Here is a 22,018-nt window from a genome sequence, read left to right as displayed (position 1 = left end):
ACTGTCCAGTATAGATATATAGGCTCTGCGGACTGTATATTTAAATCCCCCGCCAGTTTTAAAGAAATCAAGCGGGACCGAAGTCCGCCGCTGAGGGGGCGGAGCTTGATCCCTCAGCACTAACCAGCGTCATTTTCTCCACAGCACACCGCTGGGAAGCTGGCTCCCCGGACTCTCCCCTGCTGAACACGGTGACAGAGGGTTTTAAAGAAGGGAGGGGGCACATAATTTGGCGCAGTTATTATATAAAGAAAAGCACTATATATCTGGGATTTTTCCAGGGTCATTGGCGCTGGGTGTGTGCTGGCATACTCTCTCTCTGTCTCTCCAAAGGGCCTTGTTGGGGAACTGTCTCCAGATTACAGATTACCCTGAGTGTGTGGGGTGTCGGTACGCGTGTGACGGCATGTCTGAAGCGGAGGGCTCTTCTAAGGAGGTGGAGCAAATTGGTGTGGTGTCTCCGTCGGCCACGCCGACACCTGATTGGTTGGATATGTGGAATGTTTTAAATGCAAATGTGAATTTATTACACAAGAGGTTGGACAAAGCGGAGTCCAGGGAATGTACAGGGAGTCAAGCCCTGCCTTTCACTATGAAGCAGGGAATTTCTGGGTCTCAGAAGCGCCCACTATCCCAAGTAGTTGACACTGATACCGACACGGATTCTGACTCCAGTGTCGACTATGATGATGCGAAGTTGCAGCCTAAATTGGCTAAAAGTATTCATTATATGATTATTGCAATAAAGGATGTGTTGCATATAGCAGATGACCCCTCAGTACCTGACACGAGGGTACACATGTTTAAAGAAAAGAAGCCTGAGGTTACTTTTCCCCCTTCTCATGAGCTAAATGAGTTGTTTGAAAGGGCTTGGGAAACTCCATACAAGAAACTGCAGATTCCCAAGAGGATTCTTATGGCGTATCCTTTCCCGACTAAGGGCAGGATACGGTGGGAATCCTCCCCATGGGTGGACAAAGCGTTGACACGCTTATCCAAAAAGGTAGCGCTGCCGTCTCAAGATACCGCAGCCCTCAAGGATCCTGCTGATCGCAGACAGGAGACTACCTTGAAGTCTATTTACACACATACTGGTACATTACTTAGACCGGCGATAGCGTCGGTTTGGGTTTGTAGCGCTATAGCAGCGTGGACAGATACCTTATCTGCTGATATTGATACGCTGGATAAGGAAACCATTTTATTGACCTTGGGTCATATTAAGGATGCTGTCCTATAAATGAGAGATGCTCAGAGAGACTTTGGCCTACTGGGTTCCAGAGCCAACGCGATGGCGATTTCTGCTAGGCGAGCCCTATGGACCCGACAATGGACGGGTGATGCCGTCTCGAAGTGGCATATGGAGGTTTTGCCTTACAAGATTGAGGACTTATTTGGGGAAGGTCTCACGGACCTGGTTTCCACAGCTACTACAAGTAAATCAACTTTTTTACCTTATGTTTCCTCACAGCCTAAGAAAACGCCACATTATCAGATGCAGTCCTTTCGGTCGCATAAATCCAAGAGAGTACGGGGATCTTCCTTTCTTGCCAGAGGTAAGGGCAAGGGGAAAAAGCTGCCAATTACAGCTAGTTCCCAGGAGCAGAAGTCCTCCCCGGCTTCTACAAAATCCACCGCATGACGCTGGGGCTCCGCTGCGGGAGTCCGCTCCAGTGGGGGCACGTCTTTGACTTTTCAGCCACGTCTGGGTTCAATCACAGGTGGATCCCTGGGCAATAGACATTGTTTCCCAGGGTTACAAGCTGGAATTCGAAGAGGTGCCTCCTCGCCGGTTTTTCAAATCGGCCCTACCGGCTTCTTCCTCAGAGAGGAAGGTAGTTTTAGCAGCAATTCAAAAATTGTGTCTTCAACAAGTGGTGATCAAGGTTCCCCTGCTTCAGCAGGGGATGGGGTATTGCTCAACCCTGTTTGTGGTCCCGAAACCGGACGGTTCGGTCAGACCCATTCTGAATTTAAAATCCTTAAACCTATACTTAAAAAGGTTCAAGTTCAAGATGGAATCACTCAGCGCGGTCATCGCCAGCCTGGAAGGGGGGGGATTATATGGTGTCCCTGGACATAAAGGAAGCATACCTTCATGTCCCCATATATCCGTCTCATCAGGCGTTCCTAAGATTTGCTGTACAGGATTGTCATTACCAATTTCAGACGTTGCCGTTTGGGCTTTCCACGGCCCCGAGGATTTTCACCAAGATAATGGCGGAAATGATGGTGCTCCTGCGCAAGCAGGGAGTCACAATTATCCCGTACTTGGACGATCTCCTAATAAAAGCGAGATCAAGAGAGCAGTTGCTGAACAGCGTGGCACTATCCCTGAGGGTGTTGCAGCAGCACGGCTGGATTCTCAATCTCCCGAAGTCACAGTTGGTTCCAACGACCCGTTTGCCTTTCTTAGGCATGATTCTGGATACAGACTCGAGTCCTGGGAAAGATGGTGGCTTCTTACGAGGCCATTCCATTCGGCAGGTTCCATGCAAGGACTTTTCAGTGGGACCTTCTGGACAAGTGGTCCGGGTCGCATCTACAGATTGATCAGATGATCAGCCTGTCCCCCAGGGCCAGGGTATCTCTCCTGTGGTGGCTGCAGAGTGCTCACCTTCTAGAGGGTCGCAGGTTCGGCATTCAGGACTGGGTTCTGGTAACCACGGACGCGAGCCTCCGAGGATGGGGAGCAGTCACACAGGGAAGAAACTTCCAAGGTCTATGGTCAAGCCAGGAGGCTTGTCTACACATCAACGTACTAGAATTAAGGGCCATATACAACTGCCTTCGTCAAGCGGAGAATTTGCTTCGCGACCTACCGGTTCTGATTCAGTCAGACAACGTTACCACAGTGGCTCATGTAAACCGTCAAGGCGGAACAAGGAGCAGAGTGGCAATGGCAGAAGCCGCGAGGATTCTTCGCTGGGCGGAAAATCATGTAAGCGCTCTGACGGCAGTCTTCATTCCGGGAGTGGACAACTGGGAAGCGGACTTCCTCAGCAGACACGATCTACAACCAGGAGAGTGGGGACTTCATCAGGAAGTCTTTGCAGAGATTGCAAGTCAGTGGGGACTGCCTCAAATAGACATAATGGCGTCACGCCTCAACAAGAAACTTCAGAGGTATTGAGCCAGGTCAAGGGACCCTCAGGCGGTAGCAGTGGACGCCCTGGTGACACCGTGGGTGTTCCAGTCGGTCTATGTGTTCCCTCCTCTTCCTCTCATCTCCAAGATATTGAGAATCATAAGACGAAGAGGAGTACAGACAATTCTCATTGTTCCAGATTGGCCTCGAAGGGCCTGGTATCCGGATCTGCAGGAAATGCTCACAGAAGATCCGTTGCCTCTTCCTCTCAGAGAGGACCTGTTACATCAGGGGTCCTGTCTGTTCCAAGACATACCGCGGCTGCGTTTGACGGCATGGCGGTTGAACACCGGATCCTAGCGGAAAAGGGCATTCCGGATGAGGTCATTCCTACTCTGAGAAAGGCTAGGAAGGACGTGACAGCAAAACATTATCACCGTATATGGAGGAAGTATGTGTCTTGGTGTGAGTCCAGGAATGCTCCTCCGGAAGAATTCCATCTGGGCCGTTTCCTTCACTTCCTACAGACTGGAGTGAATTTGGGCCTAAAATTAGGCTCCATTATGGTTCAGATTTCAGCCCTATCCATTTTCTTTCAGAAGGAATTGGCCTCTCTCCCAGAAGTCCAGACTTTTGTGAAGGGAGTGCTGCATATCCAGCCTCCTTTTGTGCCTCCTGTGGCACCATGGGACCTTAACGTGGTATTGCGGTTCCTTAAGTCTCACTGGTTTGAGCCTCTTCAAACGGTGGAATTAAAGTATCTCACTTGGAAAGTGGTCATGTTGTTGGCCTTGGCATCGGCAAGGCGAGTGTCTGAGTTGGCGGCTTTATCTCATAAAAGCCCCTATCTTATTTTCCATGTGGATAGAGCGGAGTTGCGGACTCGTCCTCAATTTTTGCCTAAGGTGGTTTCCTCTTTTCATATGAACCAACCTATTGTGGTGCCTGTGGCTACGCGGGACTTGGAGGATTCCGAGTCCCTTGATGTGGTCAGGGCATTGAAAATGTATGTAGCAAGAACGGCTCGGGCTAGGAAAACAGAGGCACTGTTTGTCCTGTATGCAGCCAACAAGGTTGGCGCTCCTACTTCTAAGCAGACTATTGCTCGCTGGATCTGTAACACGATTCAGCAGGCTAATTCTACAGCTGGATTGCCGTTACCAAATTCAGTAAAGGCCCATTCCACTAGGAAGGTGGGCTCTTCTTGGGCGGCTGCCCGAGGTGTCTCGGCATTACAGCTTTGCCGAGCGGCGACTTGGTCGGGTTCAAACACCTTTGCAAAGTTCTACAAGTTTGATACCCTGGCTGATGAGGACCTTGTGTTTGCTCAGTCGGGGCTGCAGAGTCATCCGCACTCTCCCGCCCGTTTTGGAGCTTTGGTATAATCCCCATGGTCCTTACGAAGTCCCCAGCATCCTCTAGGACATAAGAGAAAATAAGATTTTAAACTTACCGGTAAATCTTTTTCTCCTAGTCCGTAGAGGATGCTGGCGCCCGTCCCAATGCGGACTAAATTCTGCAAGACTTGTATATAGTTTTGGCTTACATAAGGGTTATGTTACAGTTTTGATCAGTCTCGGGCTGATGCTGTTTTGTTTCATACTGTTAACTGGTTCGTATATTCCATGTTATACGGTGTGGATGGTGTGGGCTGATATGAATCTTGCCCTTGGATTAACAAAAATCCTTTCCTCGTACTGTCCGTCTCCTCTGGGCACAGTTTCTCTAACTGAGGTCTGGAGGAGGGGCATAGTGGGAGGAGCCAGTGCACACCCATATCTAAAGTTCTTTTTAGTGCCCATTTCTCCTGCGGAGCCCGTCTATTCCCCATGGTCCTTACGGAGTCCCCAGCATCCTCTATGGACTAGGAGAAAAAGATTTACCGGTAGGTTTAAAATCTTATTTTTGCATTGCCCAGTGCTCCTCTCTTGACATTTTGCATTGCCCAGTGCTCCTCTCTTAATCTGTAATTACAGTATCCAAATCTTAGATATTACCATTTTATATATTGCTCTTTTTATGTTGGGTAACCATTATGGATGATGTTGAGTATGACATATTTGGTGTTTGTTGGCCTCTAATCTATGTTTCCTCTAGCAGCTGGTGATAATCTTAATGTGCCATTGAGGTGTAGCAGGTTTCTTTTATTCATCTTCCAGAGATGACTTTGTGAATGACTTCCTTCTTTGGCAGAGCTGGCCATACATTAGAGTCAGGACACTTCATGCATCTGGCTGAGCTGTGAGGCTGCTTTGTGTTGTGTTTGTGTGTCAGTGACTGCAGCTGCTCTTGTCACATGCAGTGCCTGCCACCCCCTGCCCTTACCCCATAATGCACCAGTGTTACAATGTAAGACATTGGCTGTACTCTAAAGCTTCTCTTCTATCAATGTTGTACAATGTTTGCGGGATGCTAATAAACAATAATATTAAATACTTACATTTACCTACTCCTTCACCGCCCCTTTCACTGCCTTCTATTTTTCCCTCTGTCTCTCCTCTCTTTTTCTAATCCCCATTTTTTCAACTGCCTCCTGTTACCCCTGCCTACTTTCCCTCCGCTCTTTCTCTTCCTCATTTGTCTGTCTCTCTTTATCTGGGCCCTATTTATCACAATTCACACTATTAATGTGGGTGTGATACATTTTTTACCTTTAAATTTGCAACATGAAATTAATATTTCTATGAAGTATCATTTAGTAATGATAATTGAAGAGTGTCAGCCAGCACATGCGTCATTGGGGGACAACAGAGATGTAGTAGTAGCCCAGAGTTTACTATAGGCTAGCACAGTAGTTCCCAAACTGTGTGCCTAGGCCCCCCGGGGTGCCATGAGGCTCTTACAAGGGCTCCTTGGGTTGGTGGACCAGGACCACATCAAATCGTTTTAGGCAAAACCAGTGCTAGTGGCTGCCAATCATAAAACGTGGACATTCAGAAGCACAACTCTGTATACCGGAATCAGTATGATATCCCGGCTGTCGACATCATGGTGGTCAGCAGACTGACACCGGAATCCCGACAGGCGGAATACCAGTGGCGAGCGCAGCGTGTCCCCTAAGGTCGCCACACTAATTTCTTCCCCCTGAGGTGGTGGCGTGGACCACCACCTAAGCGGGGGATCTGGGCGGCGCTCAAGATTCCGACTGCCGGCATTTCACCGGGTGTCGGGATTCCGACGCCGGTATCCCGACAGCCTGCAGCGTGATTGCTTCCCTGTATACCACCACATAACTGCACCTAAGTATGACAGGTAGGCACATTTTACTTAATTTAATATTTTTTTCCCTAAATTTATCAATAAAAAAACTTTTATCCTAGGGCTGCCATAAAAAAAAATGGTGATAGTCTAGGGCGCCGTGATTCAAGGAAGTTTGGGAAACACTGGGCTGGCACCATCTTCAGATGGTGTTAGTGGACTCTTGGTAAATCTTGCTGCATACCAGCCCCCATAGAAACAGGGTGGCTATGGCAGATATCTGCTGTGGTCCCTCCATGTTAAATCCCAGGGATCCTTCATATTTGTGGGTATCTCCTGCAAATGGTCACAGCTGCTATCCAGTACTTGAGCCATTACTCATTTCTCTATCGTCCTAGTGGATGCTGGGGTTCCTGAAAGGACCATGGGGGAATAGCGGCTCCGCAGGAGACAGGGCACAAAAAGTAAAGCTTTAGGATCAGGTGGTGTGCACTGGCTCCTCCCCCTATGACCCTCCTCCAAGCCTCAGTTAGATTTTTGTGCCCGGCCGAGAAGGGTGCAATCTAGGTGGCTCTCCTAAAGAGCTGCTTAGAAAAGTTTAGCTTAGGTTTTTTATTTTACAGTGAGTCCTGCTGGCAACAGGATCACTGCAACGAGGGACTTAGGGGAGAAGAAGTGAACTCACCTGCGTGCAGGATGGATTGGCTTCTTGGCTACTGGACATTAGCTCCAGAGGGACGATCACAGGTACAGCCTGGATGGTCACCGGAGCCTCGCCGCCGGCCCCCTTGCAGATGCTGAAACGAGAAGAGGTCCAGAATCGGCGGCAGAAGACTCCTCAGTCTTCTAAAGGTAGCGCACAGCACTGCAGCTGTGCGCCATTTTCCTCTCAGCACACTTCACACGGCAGTCACTGAGGGTGCAGGGCGCTGGGAGGGGGGCGCCCTGGGAGGCAAATGAAAACCTAATTTGGCTAAAAATACCTCACATATAGCCTCCGGAGGCTATATGGAGATATTTAACCCCTGCCAGAATCCGTTAAGAGCGGGAGACGAGGCCGCCGAAAAAGGGGCGGGGCCTATCTCCTCAGCACACAGCGCCATTTTCCCTCACAGAAAGGCTGGAGGGAAGGCTCCCAGGCTCTCCCCTGCACTGCACTACAGAAACAGGGTTAAAACAGAGAGGGGGGGCACTAATTTGGCGTTAGAAATATATAAAAAAAGATGCTATAAGGGAAAACACTTATATAAGGTTGTCCCTATATAATTATAGCGTTTTGGTGTGTGCTGGCAAACTCTCCCTCTGTCTCTCCAAAGGGCTAGTGGGTCCTGTCCTCTATCAGAGCATTCCCTGTGTGTGTGCTGTGTGTCGGTACGTGTGTGTCGACATGTATGAGGACGATGTTGGTGAGGAGGCGGAGCAATTGCCTGTAATGGTGATGTCACTCTCTAGGGAGTCGACACCGGAATGGATGGCTTATTTAGGGAATTACGTGATAATGTCAACACGCGGCAAGGTCGGTTGACGACATGAGACGGCCGACAAACAATTAGTACCGGTCCAGACGTCTCAAAAACACCGTCAGGGGTTTTTAAAACGCCCGTTTACTTTAGTCGGTCGACACAGACACAGACAGGGACACTAAATCCAGTGTCGACGGTGAATAAACAAACGTATTCCTTATTAGGGCCACACGTTAAGGGCAATGAAGGAGGTGTTACATATTTCTGATACTACAAGTACCACAAAAGAGGGTATTATGTGGGATGTGAAAAAACTACCGTAGTTTTTCCTGAATCAGATAAATTAAATGAAGTGTGTGATGATGCGTGGGTTCCCCCCGATAGAAAATATGGGCGGTATACCCTTTCCCGCCAGAAGTTAGGGCGCGTTGGGAAACACCCCTTAGGGTGGATAAGGCGCTCACACGCTTATCAGAACAAGTGGCGGTACCGTCTATAGATAGGGCCGTCCTCAAGGAGCCAGCTGACAGGAGGCTGGAAAATATCATAAAAAGTATATACACACATACTGGTGTTATACTGCGACCAGCGATCGCCTCAGCCTGGATGTGCAGAGCTGGGGTGGCTTGGTCGGATTCCCTGACTAAAAATATTGATACCCTTGACAGGGACAGTATTTTATTGACTATAGAGCATTTAAAGGATGCATTTCTATATATGCGAGATGCACAGAGGGATATTTGCACTCTGGCATCAAGAGTAAGTGCGATGTCCATATCTGCCAGAAGATGTTTATGGACACGACAGTGGTCAGGTGATGCAGATTCCAAACGGCACAAAGGTGTATTGCCGTATAAAGGAAGAGGAGTTATTTGGGGTCGGTCCATCGGACCTGGTGGCCACGGCAACTGCTGGAAAATCCACCGTTTTTTACCCTAAGTCACATCTCTGCAGAAAAAGACACCGTCTTTTCAGCTTCAGTCCTTTCGTCCCTATAAGAGTCATATCTGCCCAGGGATAGAGGAAAGGGAAGAAGACTGCAGCAGGCAGCCCATTCCCAGGAACAGAAGCGTCCCACCGCTTCTGACAAGCTCTCAGCATGACGCTGAGACCGTACAGGACCCCTGGATCCTACAAGTAGTATCCCAGGGGTACAGATTGGAATGTCGAGACGTTTCCCCTGCGCAGGCTCCTGAAGTCTGCTTTACCAAGGTCTCCCTCCGACAAGGAGGCAGTATGGGAAAAAATTCACGAGCTGTATTCCCAGCAGGTGATAATTAAATTACCCCTCCTACACAAGAAAAGGGGTATTATTCCACACTATATTGTGGTACTGAAGCCAGAAGGCTAGGTGAGACCTATTCTAAATCTAAAAAAATTTGAACACTTACAAAGGTTCAAATCAAGATGGAGTCACTCAGAGCAGTGATAACGAACCGGGAAGAAGGGGACTATATGGTGTCCCGAGACATCAGGGATGCTTACCTCCATGTCCCAAATTTGCCCTTATCACTAAGGGTACCTCAGGTTCGTGGTACAGAACTGTCACTATCAGTTTCAGACGCTGCCGTTTGGATTGTCCACGGCACCCCGGGTCTTTACCAAGGTAATGGCCGAAAGGATGGTTCTTCTTCGAAGAAAAGGCGTCTTAATTATCCCTTACTTGGACGATCTCCTGAGAAGGGCAAAGTCCAGGGAACAGTTGGAGGTCGGAGTAGCACTATCTCGGATACTGTTACAACAGCAGGGGTGGATTCTAAATATTCCAAAATCGCAGCTGATCCCGACAACAAGTCTCCTGTGCTTAGGGATGATTCTGGACACAGTCCAGAAAAAGGTGTTTCTCCCGGAAGAGAAAGCCAGGGAGTTATCCGAGCTAGTCAGGAACCTCCTAAAATCAGTGCATCATTGCACAAGGGCCATGGTAAAAAAATGGTGACTTCCTTCGAAGCAATTCCAGTCGGCAGATTTCATGCAAGAACTTTTCAGTGGGATCTGCTGGACAAATGGTCCGGATCGCATCTTCAGATGCATCAGCGGATAACCCTATATCCAAGGACAAGGGTGTCTCTCCTGTGGTGGTTACAGAGTGCTCATCTTCTAGAGGGCCGCAGATTCGACATTCAGTTTTGGATTTTGGTGACCACGGAGGCCAGCCCGAGAGGCTGGGGAGCAGTCACACAAGGAAAAAATTTCCAGGGAGTGTGATCAAGTCTGGAGACTTTTCTCCACATAAATATAGCTAAGGGTAAATTTATAATGCTCTAAGCTTAGCAAGACCTCTGCTTCAAGGTCAGCCGGTATTGATCCAGTGGGATAAAACATCACGGCAGTCGCCCACGTAAATAGACAGGGCGGCACAAGAAGCAGGAGGGCAGTGGCAAAAACTGCAAGGACTTTTCGCTGGGCGGAAAATCATGTGATAGCACTGTCAGCAGTGTTTCATTCCGGGAATGGAAACTGGGAAGCAGACTTCCTCAGTAGGCACGACCTCCACCCGGCAGAGTGGGAACTTCATGGGGAAGTTTTCCACATGATTGTAAACCGTTGGGAATTACCAAAGGTGGACATGATGGCGTCCCGTCTGAACAAACAACGGGACAGGTATTGCGCCAGGTTAAGAGACCCTCAGGCAATAGCTGTGGACGTTCTGGTAACACCGTGGGTGTACCAGTCGGTGTATGTGTTCCATCCTCTGCTTTTCATACCTAAGGTACTGAGAATTATAAGACGTAGAGGAGTAAGAACTATACTCATGGCTCCGGATTGGCCAAGAAGGACTTGGTACCCGGAACTTCAAGAGATGCTCACAGAGGACTTATGGCCTCTGCCGCTAAGAAGGGACTTGTTTCAGCAAGTACCATGTCTGTTCCAAGACTTACCGCAGCTGCGTTTGACGGCATGGCGGTGGAACGCCGGATCCTAAGGGAAAAGGCATTCAGGAAGAGGTCATTCCTACCCTGGTCAAAGCCAGAAAGGAGGTGACCGCACAACATTATCACCACATGTGGCGAAAATATGTTGCGTGGTGTGAGGCCAGGAAGGCCCCACGAAGAAATTTCAACTCGGTCGATTCCTGCATTTCCTGCAAACAGGAGTGTCTATGGGCCTCAAATTGGGGTCCATTAAGGTTCAAATTTCGGCCCTGTCGATTTTTCTTCCAAAAAGAATTGGCTTCAGTTCCTGAAGTCCAGAAGTTTGTAAGGGAGTATTGCATATACAACCCCCTTTTGTGCCTCCAGTGGCACTGTGGGATCTCAACGTAGTTCTGGGATTCCTCAAAACACATTGGTTTAAAACCAGTCAAATCTGTGGATTTGAAGCATCTCACATGAAAAGTGAACATGCTCTTGGACCTGGCCTGGACCAGGCGAGTGTCAAATTGGTGGTTTTTTTCTCAAAAAAGCCCATATCGGTTTGTCCATTCGGACAGGGCAGAGCTGCGGACTCGTCCCCAGTTCTCTCCCTAAGGTGGTGTCAGTGTTTCACCTGAACCAGCTTATTGTGGTGTCTTGCGCCTACTAGGGACTTGGAGGACTCCAAGTTGCTAGATGTGGTCAGGGCCCTGAAAATATAGGTTCCAGGACGGCTGGAGTCAGGAAAACTGACTTGCTGTTATCCTGTATGCACCCAACAAACTGGGTGCTCTTGCTTTTAAGCAGACTTTTGCTAGTTGGATGTGTAATACAATTCAGCTTGCACATTCTGTGGCAGGCCTGCCACAGCCAAAATATGTAAATGCCCATTCCACAAGGAAGGTGGGCTCATCTTGGGCGGCTGCCCGAGGGGTCTCGGCTTTACAACTTTGCCGAGCGGCTATTTAGTCAGGGGCAAACACGTTTGTAAAATCCTACAAATTTGATACCCTGGCTAAGGAGGACCTGGAGTTCTCTCATTCGGTGCTGCAGAGTCATCCGCACTCTCCCGCCCGTTTGGGAGCTTTGGTATATTCCCCATGGTCCTTTCAGGAACCCCAGCATCCACTAGGACGATAGAGAAAATAAGAATTTACTTACCGATAATTCTATTTCTCGGAGTCCGTAGTGGATGCTGGGCGCCCATCCCAAGTGCGGATTATCTGCATTACTTGTACATAGTTACAAAAATCGGGTTATTATTGTTGTGAGCCATCTTTTCAGAGGCTCCGCTGTTATCATACTGTTAACTGGGTTCAGATCACAGGTTGTACAGTGTGATTGGTGTGGCTGGTATGAGTCTTACCCGGGATTCATAAATCCTTCCTTATTGTGTACGCTCGTCCGGGCACAGTACCTAACTGAGGCTTGGAGGAGGGTCATAGGGGGAGGAGCCAGTGCACACCACCTGATCCTAAAGCTTTACTTTTTGTGCCCTGTCTCCTGCGGAGCCGCTATTCCCCCATGGTCCTTTCAGGAACCCCAGCATCCACTACGGACTCCGAGAAATAGAATTATCGGTAAGTAAATTCTTATTTTTTTCTACTGTGTTTCCACCATGGTAGCTCTGACCCTGTTTACTTTTAGAGTGATTTGCTGGTGCCACTCCATCCATTTGATTTAATGGTGCTACGCGATCCTTAATATTATGTTCCTGTCCCTGCCACCAGTACATTACTGCCTGTAAGCTGTGATTACCCTCTGGTGAGATGCCAGTGTTACTCCTACACCACTAACTTTCTGAAGATGACATCATCCTTGTTTTAAGGTGTGCCCGAATGTGAGGTTTGGAGGCAGATTCTGATTTTCAAAAGAGCAAAGTGCTTTATAATCGTTGGGACATTCAGATTACTGCTAAAATAAAAACTAGAGTAAGCGTTATCAATAAATGTGCACAAAATAAGTTTTGTTGTATTAAGGGGGTCATTCCGAGTTGATCGCTAGTTGCATTTGTTTGCAAAAATGGCAGTTCTGCGCATACGTATACGGCGCAATGCGCACGCGCGACGTACGGGCACAACGAACGATGCAGTTTTGCACAGGGTCTAGCGATGCATTTCAGTCGCACTGGTTGCCGCAGAGTGATTGACTTGAAGTGGGCATTTCTGGGTGGCAACTGACCGTTTTCATGGAGTGTTCGGAAAAACGTAGGCGTGCCAGGGAAAATGCAGACGTGGCTTGGCGAACGCTGGGTGGGTGTGTGACGTCAAATCCGGAACTGAATAGTCTGAAGTGATCGCAAGCGCTGAGTAGGTTTTGAGCTACTCTGAAACTACACAAATTTTTTTTGCAGGCGTACTGTTATACAACCGTTCGCACTTCTGCTAAGCTAAAATACACTCCCAGTAGGCGGCGGCATAGCATTTGCACGGCTGCTAAAAACTGCTAGTGAGCGATCAACTCGGAATAACCCCCTATAACATTGGGGCATTTTACATTTTGTTTGTGGAACATATTTACAAAGTATGAACTTCTGGTATGTAAAACAGGCTGTGTTCCACATTACATATACATGAAAAGGAATAACAGCTAAGCCACATTTTTTGCATATGCATACAATTATAAGTTCCAGATTTACTGTGCTATCACTTAGGCACGGGGCTACCCCTTTGTCTGTAACACATTTAGGCATCAGATAACCATCTACAATATCTTGAATGGTAATAGTTAAGTCACACTTTTGAGGTCTCAGGGTCCAGTTCTGCATTTTGAATAGTTATCTGGTACTACTAAGCATTACTATCTCTTATTGCCTGAGTTTGAAGGTGGGTGCCATGCTTCCCCCTTACCCTTTTTTATTCCATTCCTTAAAGTCATGTTGTTTAATCTTTTGCAGACAGCAGGGTATGATGGCTTCAGAAGTGGGTTGACATTGGGCTCCCATGAGGGCCGCCCTCAGACCCTTGCCACGGTAAGAAGACAGACTCCTTCTGCTCCTTCCCTATGAGTCTCTATAAAGACTCAGCAGGACCTCTTCCTTGTAGTACCTAGCACCCTCTCCTTGCCTGCACATCTCTCCTCTTTTACCCTAGATTGTAAAGCTGCACTGTGAATGGCTTCAGTATAGACCTCCACAATTTCTGCCTCCTTTCCGCATGATCTGCACACCTATCTACCACAATCCTTGCTGAGAAACACATTGGTGCCCACTTCCTGCTGTCTTTCATTGCTTCTCTATCGGTATCAGACTGCAAGCTATCTCTCACCCTTTCATAGATAAGCACAGTATTGTGCACCTTTCTTTTCTGATACTGTTTCCAAATGTCTTGATATTCTAGGATACTCATATTCCAGATGCCTTGTACCATACTTGAGACAGGATTGTCCAAATGTGGGCTTTGCTTGTCTGAATTGGGTGGTGTTATGTGTATGTGTCACGGCAGGGCGTATTGTTCCCTGATTATGTTGGATATATGTTGGGAGGTGTGAGAGGAGCCTGGCAATGCTGTCCCATACATTCTGGGGTTTCACTGAGCATTTGACAGCCACAAAGCATGCTGAAAAGATCAGAGTGGGAGTCTCGGTAGTGGATCACCCAGGACTTACTATGTGGCTCGGCAGTACAGTGTTGCACCCGTTTAGAAAGGTATGCTTTAACTGAATTACTGTGCACTCCCTCAGATGCTGTGGGTAATAATACTGGGTGCACTGTGGCTCTCAATGCCTTATTGCCGACTATTTAACTGGGACACTTGGATGCTGGATGGGGTGGTCCAGGTGGGAGTTGTGGGGGCATAGCACCGTGGCCCGGCATCCATTGTACAAAGTCGCAGTGTGCTGCATTGTGTAGAGGAGAACGGGCCAACTATGATGCAGTTCACCTCAAATTGTGAATTGAGCCCCTAAATGCCCACTACCCTGGGAATATTCGTGGATCAGGGAGATTATTTGCTCACTGTGGAGTTCGGGAGCTCACCCCAAAATGATGGTGCCCGTAGACATTCTGGGAGTTATAAATGATTATGGTAATATGATGTGCGTGACAAAGTCATAAATGTTACATTATATACGCACATTTGTATTTCTAGAAGGCTCTATAATGCATTGGTCAGTATTGTATTTATTAAGGCTGCATCAGAGGAAATCAGATTAATGATCTGCTGATCACTATGGGTTATGGTGCTGATTACAACGATCAGACGGACAGAGAATGCGACCCACTGTATTGTTAGTCTATTTGTCATTACAAGTCAGTTCTTATTACAGAGAGGCCTTTTTCCGATCCAGTAGTGCTGCTAGACCTAAATCACAATGCACTATAGTCCTGTCTATAGCTGCCCATGAGTAACTCATAGTTCCTGGGATGGTTGTGGCTCTGTAAAATATTGAATTAGAATAACAGACATGACTGACCTCAATTGCTGGGACTGGCATAGCTGTGGCTGTGTGAATGTATGTAAGTGCAGCTAGCAGTGGCAGCCTCCCAGCAGAAAGTGAAGGATCAGATAACAGAAAAATTGCACTAAGGCGATTATTATATTAACTGACACAACAGCTTCTCATTTAGTAGTGGTTTATGTAATGAGGCCATTCTATATCATGGCATATCTCTATTAGTCTAGGCTGTTTTTTATATCAGTGGGCTTTATTGCTGTTGATCCAGTAAGTAAATAAACAGAAAGTTTGCCATCGCCAGCTGGGCAGCAACACATGACGGGTAACAATTTTGTTCTAGACATCCTGCACTTATTTGGACTGACATACCTGTGATCTTCCATACTATTCCTTCTGGATTTTGAAACCTATTTTCTGCATTCATCTCTTCATTGGGTTTCCACAATAGAGCTGACGCAGACTGAGAACTCTGCCAGTTTACATATCATGTCTTGTGCAAAATCTCTCTGTCCATGCCCAGAAAGAGGACACATGCGTAAATACGTGTGCCAGGATGGAGAGGGAAGGGGTGCTCTAATGCGTTCCAAATACAGTAAGGACGTTTTTGTGCAGTTGCGATGACATGTAATGTATATAGGAACACAGATTCATATACGCATGGGAAATGCATATTATTTGCAAGTATTCAGGGGGCAAGCACTGAATGATAATGACAATTGCCAGCGCTATTGAACCATTTATGTTAGACTATTTACAAATGACCCGATGACACTGATAGATGTTTTTCTCATTGCTTGGGCATGTGCGCATATTTCAGCAATTGTTTTTGTACAGGAGACAAGAGAGTCATTTCTGCTGCATTAGAGAGGGTTTTGACCTTTCATTGATGTCTAATAGCAAATTTGTATTTTTCAAGTAAAACAAATGGTTAAAAATATGGACGAAAGTGTATGTGGCGCATTACTGGTGTATACTGGGTGCATATGTTAGTGGTGATGACATGCATGTGTCTCAGCATATGAGCCTACATACTCTATTGTTACATGCAGCTTTTTTGGTGTAAATTAATCCCAACTTGCATCCATCTCTGCAATGGACAAGTAACCATTCCAAAAATATTTATTTCTGCAGCGGGGTACATTGGTTTCCACAGGGAAACATCAGGGGGTGTAGAGATGGATCTTGATACAGGCACCAATAGGCTAAAGCTGTCAGGAATCGGCGTTCAGTGGCATCTCACTTACCAGCTGGTGTGCAGGCCTCCGGAGGTCACGGCCCCAGTCTGCGGCTGCATGAATGCTCTGACCGCGGGCACTGTGCCCATTGTCATTGTGTACCCCTGAAGTACATCTAGTGTGTACCCACCATCTGTGCAGCATGGGCGCCGCCATGACACTTGCGGTCAGCTGACCTGCAAACACCCAGACCTGCACTGTGTCTACACACATGATTCAACCATTCAATGCCTGCTGACCAGGGGGTATAAATCCAGAACATTGGCTCAGTTTCATCGCCTTGAACAACGCGTCTCATCCAGTGTACAGCGTCTCCTGGCTCCAGTCTCCTGTCTCCAGTGATTTCCTTGCTCCGGTGTCTCCGTGAAACTACAGGCTCCAGCCATCCTGCTCTGCTACAGCTCCTTCCACAGTCAGCTTCCACCTCTGCATGCAGTAAGAGACTCTCTCCAGGTGCTACTTATCATTCTCACCTGTGTGTTGTTCATCTGCGTTCAGCACTGTGCTATTCCATCTGGCACTTAAAATAACCAGCTTGCAATTTACAAACTGTCTCCTGCTTTGGCTTTGTGGACTTGTGCATATATACAGACTGTGTGAGTCTATTGCTGTTGGTTTCCAGACCAATCACCGGAGTTACTGTTGCCTGTGTTCACTGTCATCGGTTGCATTACCATCATCTGCATATTTGATCCTGTTACCATCGACTTCCAAGTCGACCATCGATGTTTGCCATCGGCTTCCAGGCCGGTCATCATTGTTGTTAATCTCACTGGTTTACAGTTCATCACCTGTGACTGTTGTTATACCTCAGTATTGTTATTGTGCTTCAGTGACTGTTCATACCTTTGTGTGCTAAATAAATATCATTGCGCACTTGCTCAAGAATCTTCTACAGCCTCCTCGTTTCCTCCACCGCACCACCACTGATGCATTAGTGCCCCCTCCGGGAACAGACACAGTTACAGACCTGACAGTTTGTTTAAGGCCCATGGACCCGAATGGCGGTCAGAGTTTAGTGTCATGACTTGATGGTCAAGAGGCTGCACAACAGCAGATTATACAGTTCCTGCAAGGGTTGTCTTCCCGACTGGACACCTTACAACAGTCTCTTCCAAGTTCTGTTACTCCAGCTCCAGTTTCCAGTTCGACAGCTTTAGGTCCTCCATTTGCTATTTCTCTAGGGTCTCGTCTCCATCTTCCTACACCTAGTAAATTAGATGGCAATCCCAAAATGTGTCTTGGATTCCTGAATCAGTGTGAAGTCCAATTTGAATTACTGCCGCACACCTTCCCGACACCTAGGACAAAGGTCGCATATATTGTGTCCCTCCTGACTGGACCTGCCTTGAATTGGGTCTCCCCGTTATGGGAGCGAGCAGATTCTCTCCTAAACAACTATGCAGACTGTTTCTGCATTCCGACGCATCTTTGATGAACCTGGGTGAACAATATCTGCTTCATCAGACATCCTCCAGATTCACCAGGGAACACACACCGTGGGACAGTATGTCATCCAGTTCCAGACATTGGCATCAGAGGTTAAATGGAATAATCAAGCGTTGGTTGCTGCGTTTTGGCATGGATTGTCTGATCGTATAAAAAATGAGTTGGCACCCCAAGATCTCCCAGAGCAACTGGAAGCTTTAATCTCCCTATTTGTGAAATTGGACCTGCGTTTACGCTAAAGAACCAGTGAACGTTCTCGAAGTGACCCACACAAGCATCGGGCTATGCCTAAAGTACAGTCCCTACCCGCTACTTCTGATGAGCCTATGCAAGTGAATAGGTCCTGCTTAACTCCTGAGGAGCGGTCAAGAAGGTTACGGGAGAGATTGTGTCTATATTGTGCTGCTGCTAGTCATATGATTGGTTCCTGTCCTTCTCGTTCGGGAAACGTCAGATCCTAACTTGCCAAGGAGGAGTCAAGTTAGGAATTTCAGCCAAAGCTCCTTCTCGAGATCTCATCCTCCCTGTAACATTGGAAACAGAGAGTGGATTACATACCTTTTCTGCTTTAGTAGATTGAGGTGCTGCTTTTGTTTCAGCTCCTGTGTTACAGCAGCCAGATGTCAACAAGGCTATCGTTTTAGAGGTGGACGCCTCGACGGTTGGCGTTGGCGCAGTCTTGTCCCAAGCTGGCGCGGATGGTAAGACTCACCCTTGTGGGTTCTTCTCCCGTAGATTCTCACCAGCCGAGATGAATTACTCCATCGGAGACCAGGAGCTGTTGGCAATTAAACTGTCCCTCGAAGAATGGAGGTATCTATTGGAGGGTGCCAAGTTTCCCATCACCATCTATACCGACCACAAAAACCTCCTTTACCTGAAGGCAGCACAGTGTCTGAATCCTCGACAAGCAAGGTGGGCCTTATTCTTTTCTCATTTTAATTGTAAGTTGCAGTTTCGTCCAGGCTCTCAGAATGTTAAAGCGGATGCTTTATCACACTCCATGAGTGCAAATGAAGAATCTTCAAAACAAGTCTCACGTCCAGTTCTCAATCCTGTGGTTTTTGCTTCCACTAATGTGTCTCCAGCTCCGCCTCCTGGCAAGATGTTCGTTTCTTCTCAGCTTCGTCCAAATCTCCTGTCTTGGGCTAACACTTCCAAGTTCACTGGTCATCCTGGGATTCTCAAAACTTATAAGTTCTTGTCGCAAACCTACTGGTGGCCGCATATGAAAGCCGATATCCAAGAATTTGCAGCTTCATGTCTCAAATGCGCCCAGCATAAAGTTCCCCGTCAAGCTCCTGCTGGTCAACTGTTGCCAAATTCCATACCAAGTCATCCCTGGTCTCATCTGTCGATGGATTTTATTTAAGATCTACCTCCCTCCAAAGGGTACGATACAATCTGGGTAGGTTCTCTGAGATGGCCCATTTCGTTCCTCTCATTGGTGGTCATTCCGAGTTGTTCGCTCGATGCCGATTTTCGCAGTGCAGCGATCAAGTGAAAAAACGGCAAAAATGCGCATGCGCATGGTACGCAGCGTGCATGCGCTAAGTACTTTCACACAAAACGTTGTAGATTTACACAAGCTCGAGCTACGTTTTTTCATCGCTCGAGTGATCGTAGTGTGATTGACAGGAAGTGGGTGTTTCTGGGCGGAAACTGGACGTTTTTAGGGAGTGTGCTAAAAAATGCAGGCGTGCCAGGTAAAAACGCAGGAGTGGCTGGAGAAACGGGGGAGTGGCTGGCCGAACGAAGGGCGTGTTTGTGACGTCAAACCAGGAACTAAATGGACTGAGGTGATCGCAGTCTAGGAGTAGGTCTGGAGCTACTCAGGAACTGCAGGGAATTATTTAGTAGCGGTTCTGCTAATCTTTCGTTCGCTATTCTGCTAAACTAAGATATACTCCCAGAGGGCGGCGGCCTAGCATTTGCAATGCTGCTAAAAGCAGCTAGCGAGCGAACAACTCGGAATGAGGGCCCTTGGCTTGTTCTCTGCTCCAAAACTTGCAGAATTATTTTTACGTGAGATCTAGATCTAGATTACATAGACTTCCAACCGAGATTATTTCCGAACGTGGAGTTCAATTTGTGGCAAGATTCTGGAGGGCCTTATGTTCCGTCTTGCAAGTCAAACTCAAGTTTTCCACAGCATACCATCCGCAAACTAATGGGCAGACAGAGAGAGTAAACCAGGAGCTTGAGACCTTTCTAAGACTCTACATATCTTCTTCGCAAGACGACTGGGTGGATTTGTTGCCCTGGGCTGAATTTCCTCACAACTTCCGTTATCATTCAGCCACCGATACTACTCCTTTCTTGGCAGTTTATGGTCAACATCCCAGAGTTCCAGATATTCAAGATCTTCCTGTTGTTGATGTACCCGCTGCTTCTTCAGTTCTTCAGCAGTTCTCTCAGATTTGGAAAAAGATTCACCTTTCTCTCAAGAAAGCATCTAACAAGTACAAAGTATTTGCAGATCGTAAAAGGCGAGCAATTCCAAGTTTAAAGCCAGCTGATAAAGTCTGGTTATCCACCCGTAACTTCCGTCTCAGAGATCCTTCTATGAACTTTGCTCCACGGTTCATTGGTCCATTTCCTGTTGAACGTGTCATCAATCCAGTTTCATACAAGCTGAAGTTACCTCCTTTTTTAAAAATCCCGAACTCATATTTCTCTCCTCAGATCTTTGATTCTTAACCGTTTCCAGAAATCTCTTCCAGCGGCTCCAAAAGTTCAAACTCATCGGGGCGTAGAGTACGAGGTTGAGAAGATCTTGGATTCCCGACATCGGTATGGTCGTCTATAGTATCTGATTGACTGGTCCAGGTATGGTCCTGAAGAGAGGAGTTGGATTAACGCCACTGATGTACATGCTCCACGGTTTGTTCAAGCATTTCATAGGCTTTTTCCTTCCAAGCCTAAATAAATATCATTGCGCACTTGCGCAGAAATCTTCTACAGCCTCCTCGTTTCCTGCACCGCACCACCACTGACCCACTAGTGCCCCCTCCAGGAACAGACACAGTCACACAGACCTGACAAAAGCTTTAGACTGTCCCAGAATGCATTGGGGCCTCCTCTATAACCCCGCCTCCAGGCACTGGGAACTCAGTTTCGAGTTGGTGCCTGCAGAAGCAGGTCACTTAACAGGGGGGTGCACTGGGCAGCTCTGAAAAAGCTTTTAGAAGACTTCAAGGGCCGCGGCACTTACATGTCAGGGTCACATTCTGTGCTGCGGTCCTGTCACCTCCCCAGCGGCGTAGCATACTCCCGCTGACTCTGTTCCTGGGTACTTGCGGCAGAGACGCTCCAGCTCTAGGCACACGGTCGCAGATAATCTCCTCGTTCATGTGGCTGCTACTGAAGGGAGGAGGTAAGAGGGTCCCCCAGGCAGGACCCACCTTTAAATCACGTAGCAACTTTTTGCTGCTGTGCGATCAACTAGACGCCGCCTATGGGGGAGTGTATTTTAGCATAGCAGGGCTGCAAACGCTTGTGCAGCCCTGCTATGCAAAAAAGATTCCTGTAACACAAGACCAGGGTAAGAGTTACTTACCCTGTGCGATCGATGCAGGTCCCGGGATTGACGTCAGACATCCACCCTCCAAATGCCTGGTCACGCCTGCATTGGACTCACCACTCCCCGAAAACGGTGAGTATCCGCTCCGGAACGTCTCCCTGCTGTCAATCTTCTTGTTTCTTCTTTCTTCTGGTCGTTACCCGGCGACTGCTGTTGCTGGGCAATGACGTGCGCGTGCCGCGCAGCCACAGTCTTAACCCGTTTGCACCGCTGTGACAACCAGCAGAGTGCGAACGGGTTGGAATGACCCCCTGTAAGAGAGCAGGGACTCCACTATATCCACCATGGCATAGGAGTACAGGTCGGATATAAAAATATCCTCTTTATTAAGACTCCATAGTAACAGGTGGTGAGGACCAGCTTAAGGGAGAAGGCGCTTGACCTGTAGCCCCTCCCCCAGCTCTGAGCGCCATTTACTGCTAGTGTTCCCGGCCTGGAGCTGCCTCACACTCTTACTTCCTGACTGAGACATTGGGCGCCATCTTAGATCAGCTGCGACTGGTCTCGGGGACTGCAGAGCAAGGTCTCCTCTGTAAATCCGCCTGTACATCAGCGCCGCTTAAGTATTCTACATGTCATTATTAAGACAGCGTCAGTTAAGAACAAGTGTACCTGTGCCAGAATATATTGTACAAGTATTCTAATATATTTATCCAGTCTCGGACTGCACATTGTTTATATATATATATATATATATATATATATATATACTAGTCCAGTGCAGTTTTATTGTCTTACTAAAATAATTATCT

General features: G+C 47.6%; 1 protein-coding gene across 3 annotated transcripts in view; it reads left to right on the top strand.

Annotated features, from left to right (window-relative positions):
- Positions 1–22,018, top strand: part of SEPTIN5 (septin 5) — a 181,811-nt gene that overhangs the window by 27,932 nt on the left and 131,861 nt on the right. For 2 of the 3 annotated variants that reach the window (XM_063964758.1, XM_063964759.1), the window contains exon 3: positions 13,501–13,575. The exons of the other annotated variant lie outside the window; for it this stretch is intronic. In XM_063964758.1, coding sequence (XP_063820828.1) covers positions 13,501–13,575 — 75 coding nt within the window. The remainder of the gene's footprint in view (positions 1–13,500; positions 13,576–22,018) is intronic. 3 annotated transcript variants of the gene reach the window in all.

Source organism: Pseudophryne corroboree, chromosome 1 (assembly GCF_028390025.1).
Source record: "Pseudophryne corroboree isolate aPseCor3 chromosome 1, aPseCor3.hap2, whole genome shotgun sequence".
NCBI classification, from domain to species: domain Eukaryota; kingdom Metazoa; phylum Chordata; class Amphibia; order Anura; family Myobatrachidae; genus Pseudophryne; species Pseudophryne corroboree.
Note: the sequence above shows the minus strand (reverse complement) of the source record. Positions and strands in the feature narration are given on the sequence as shown.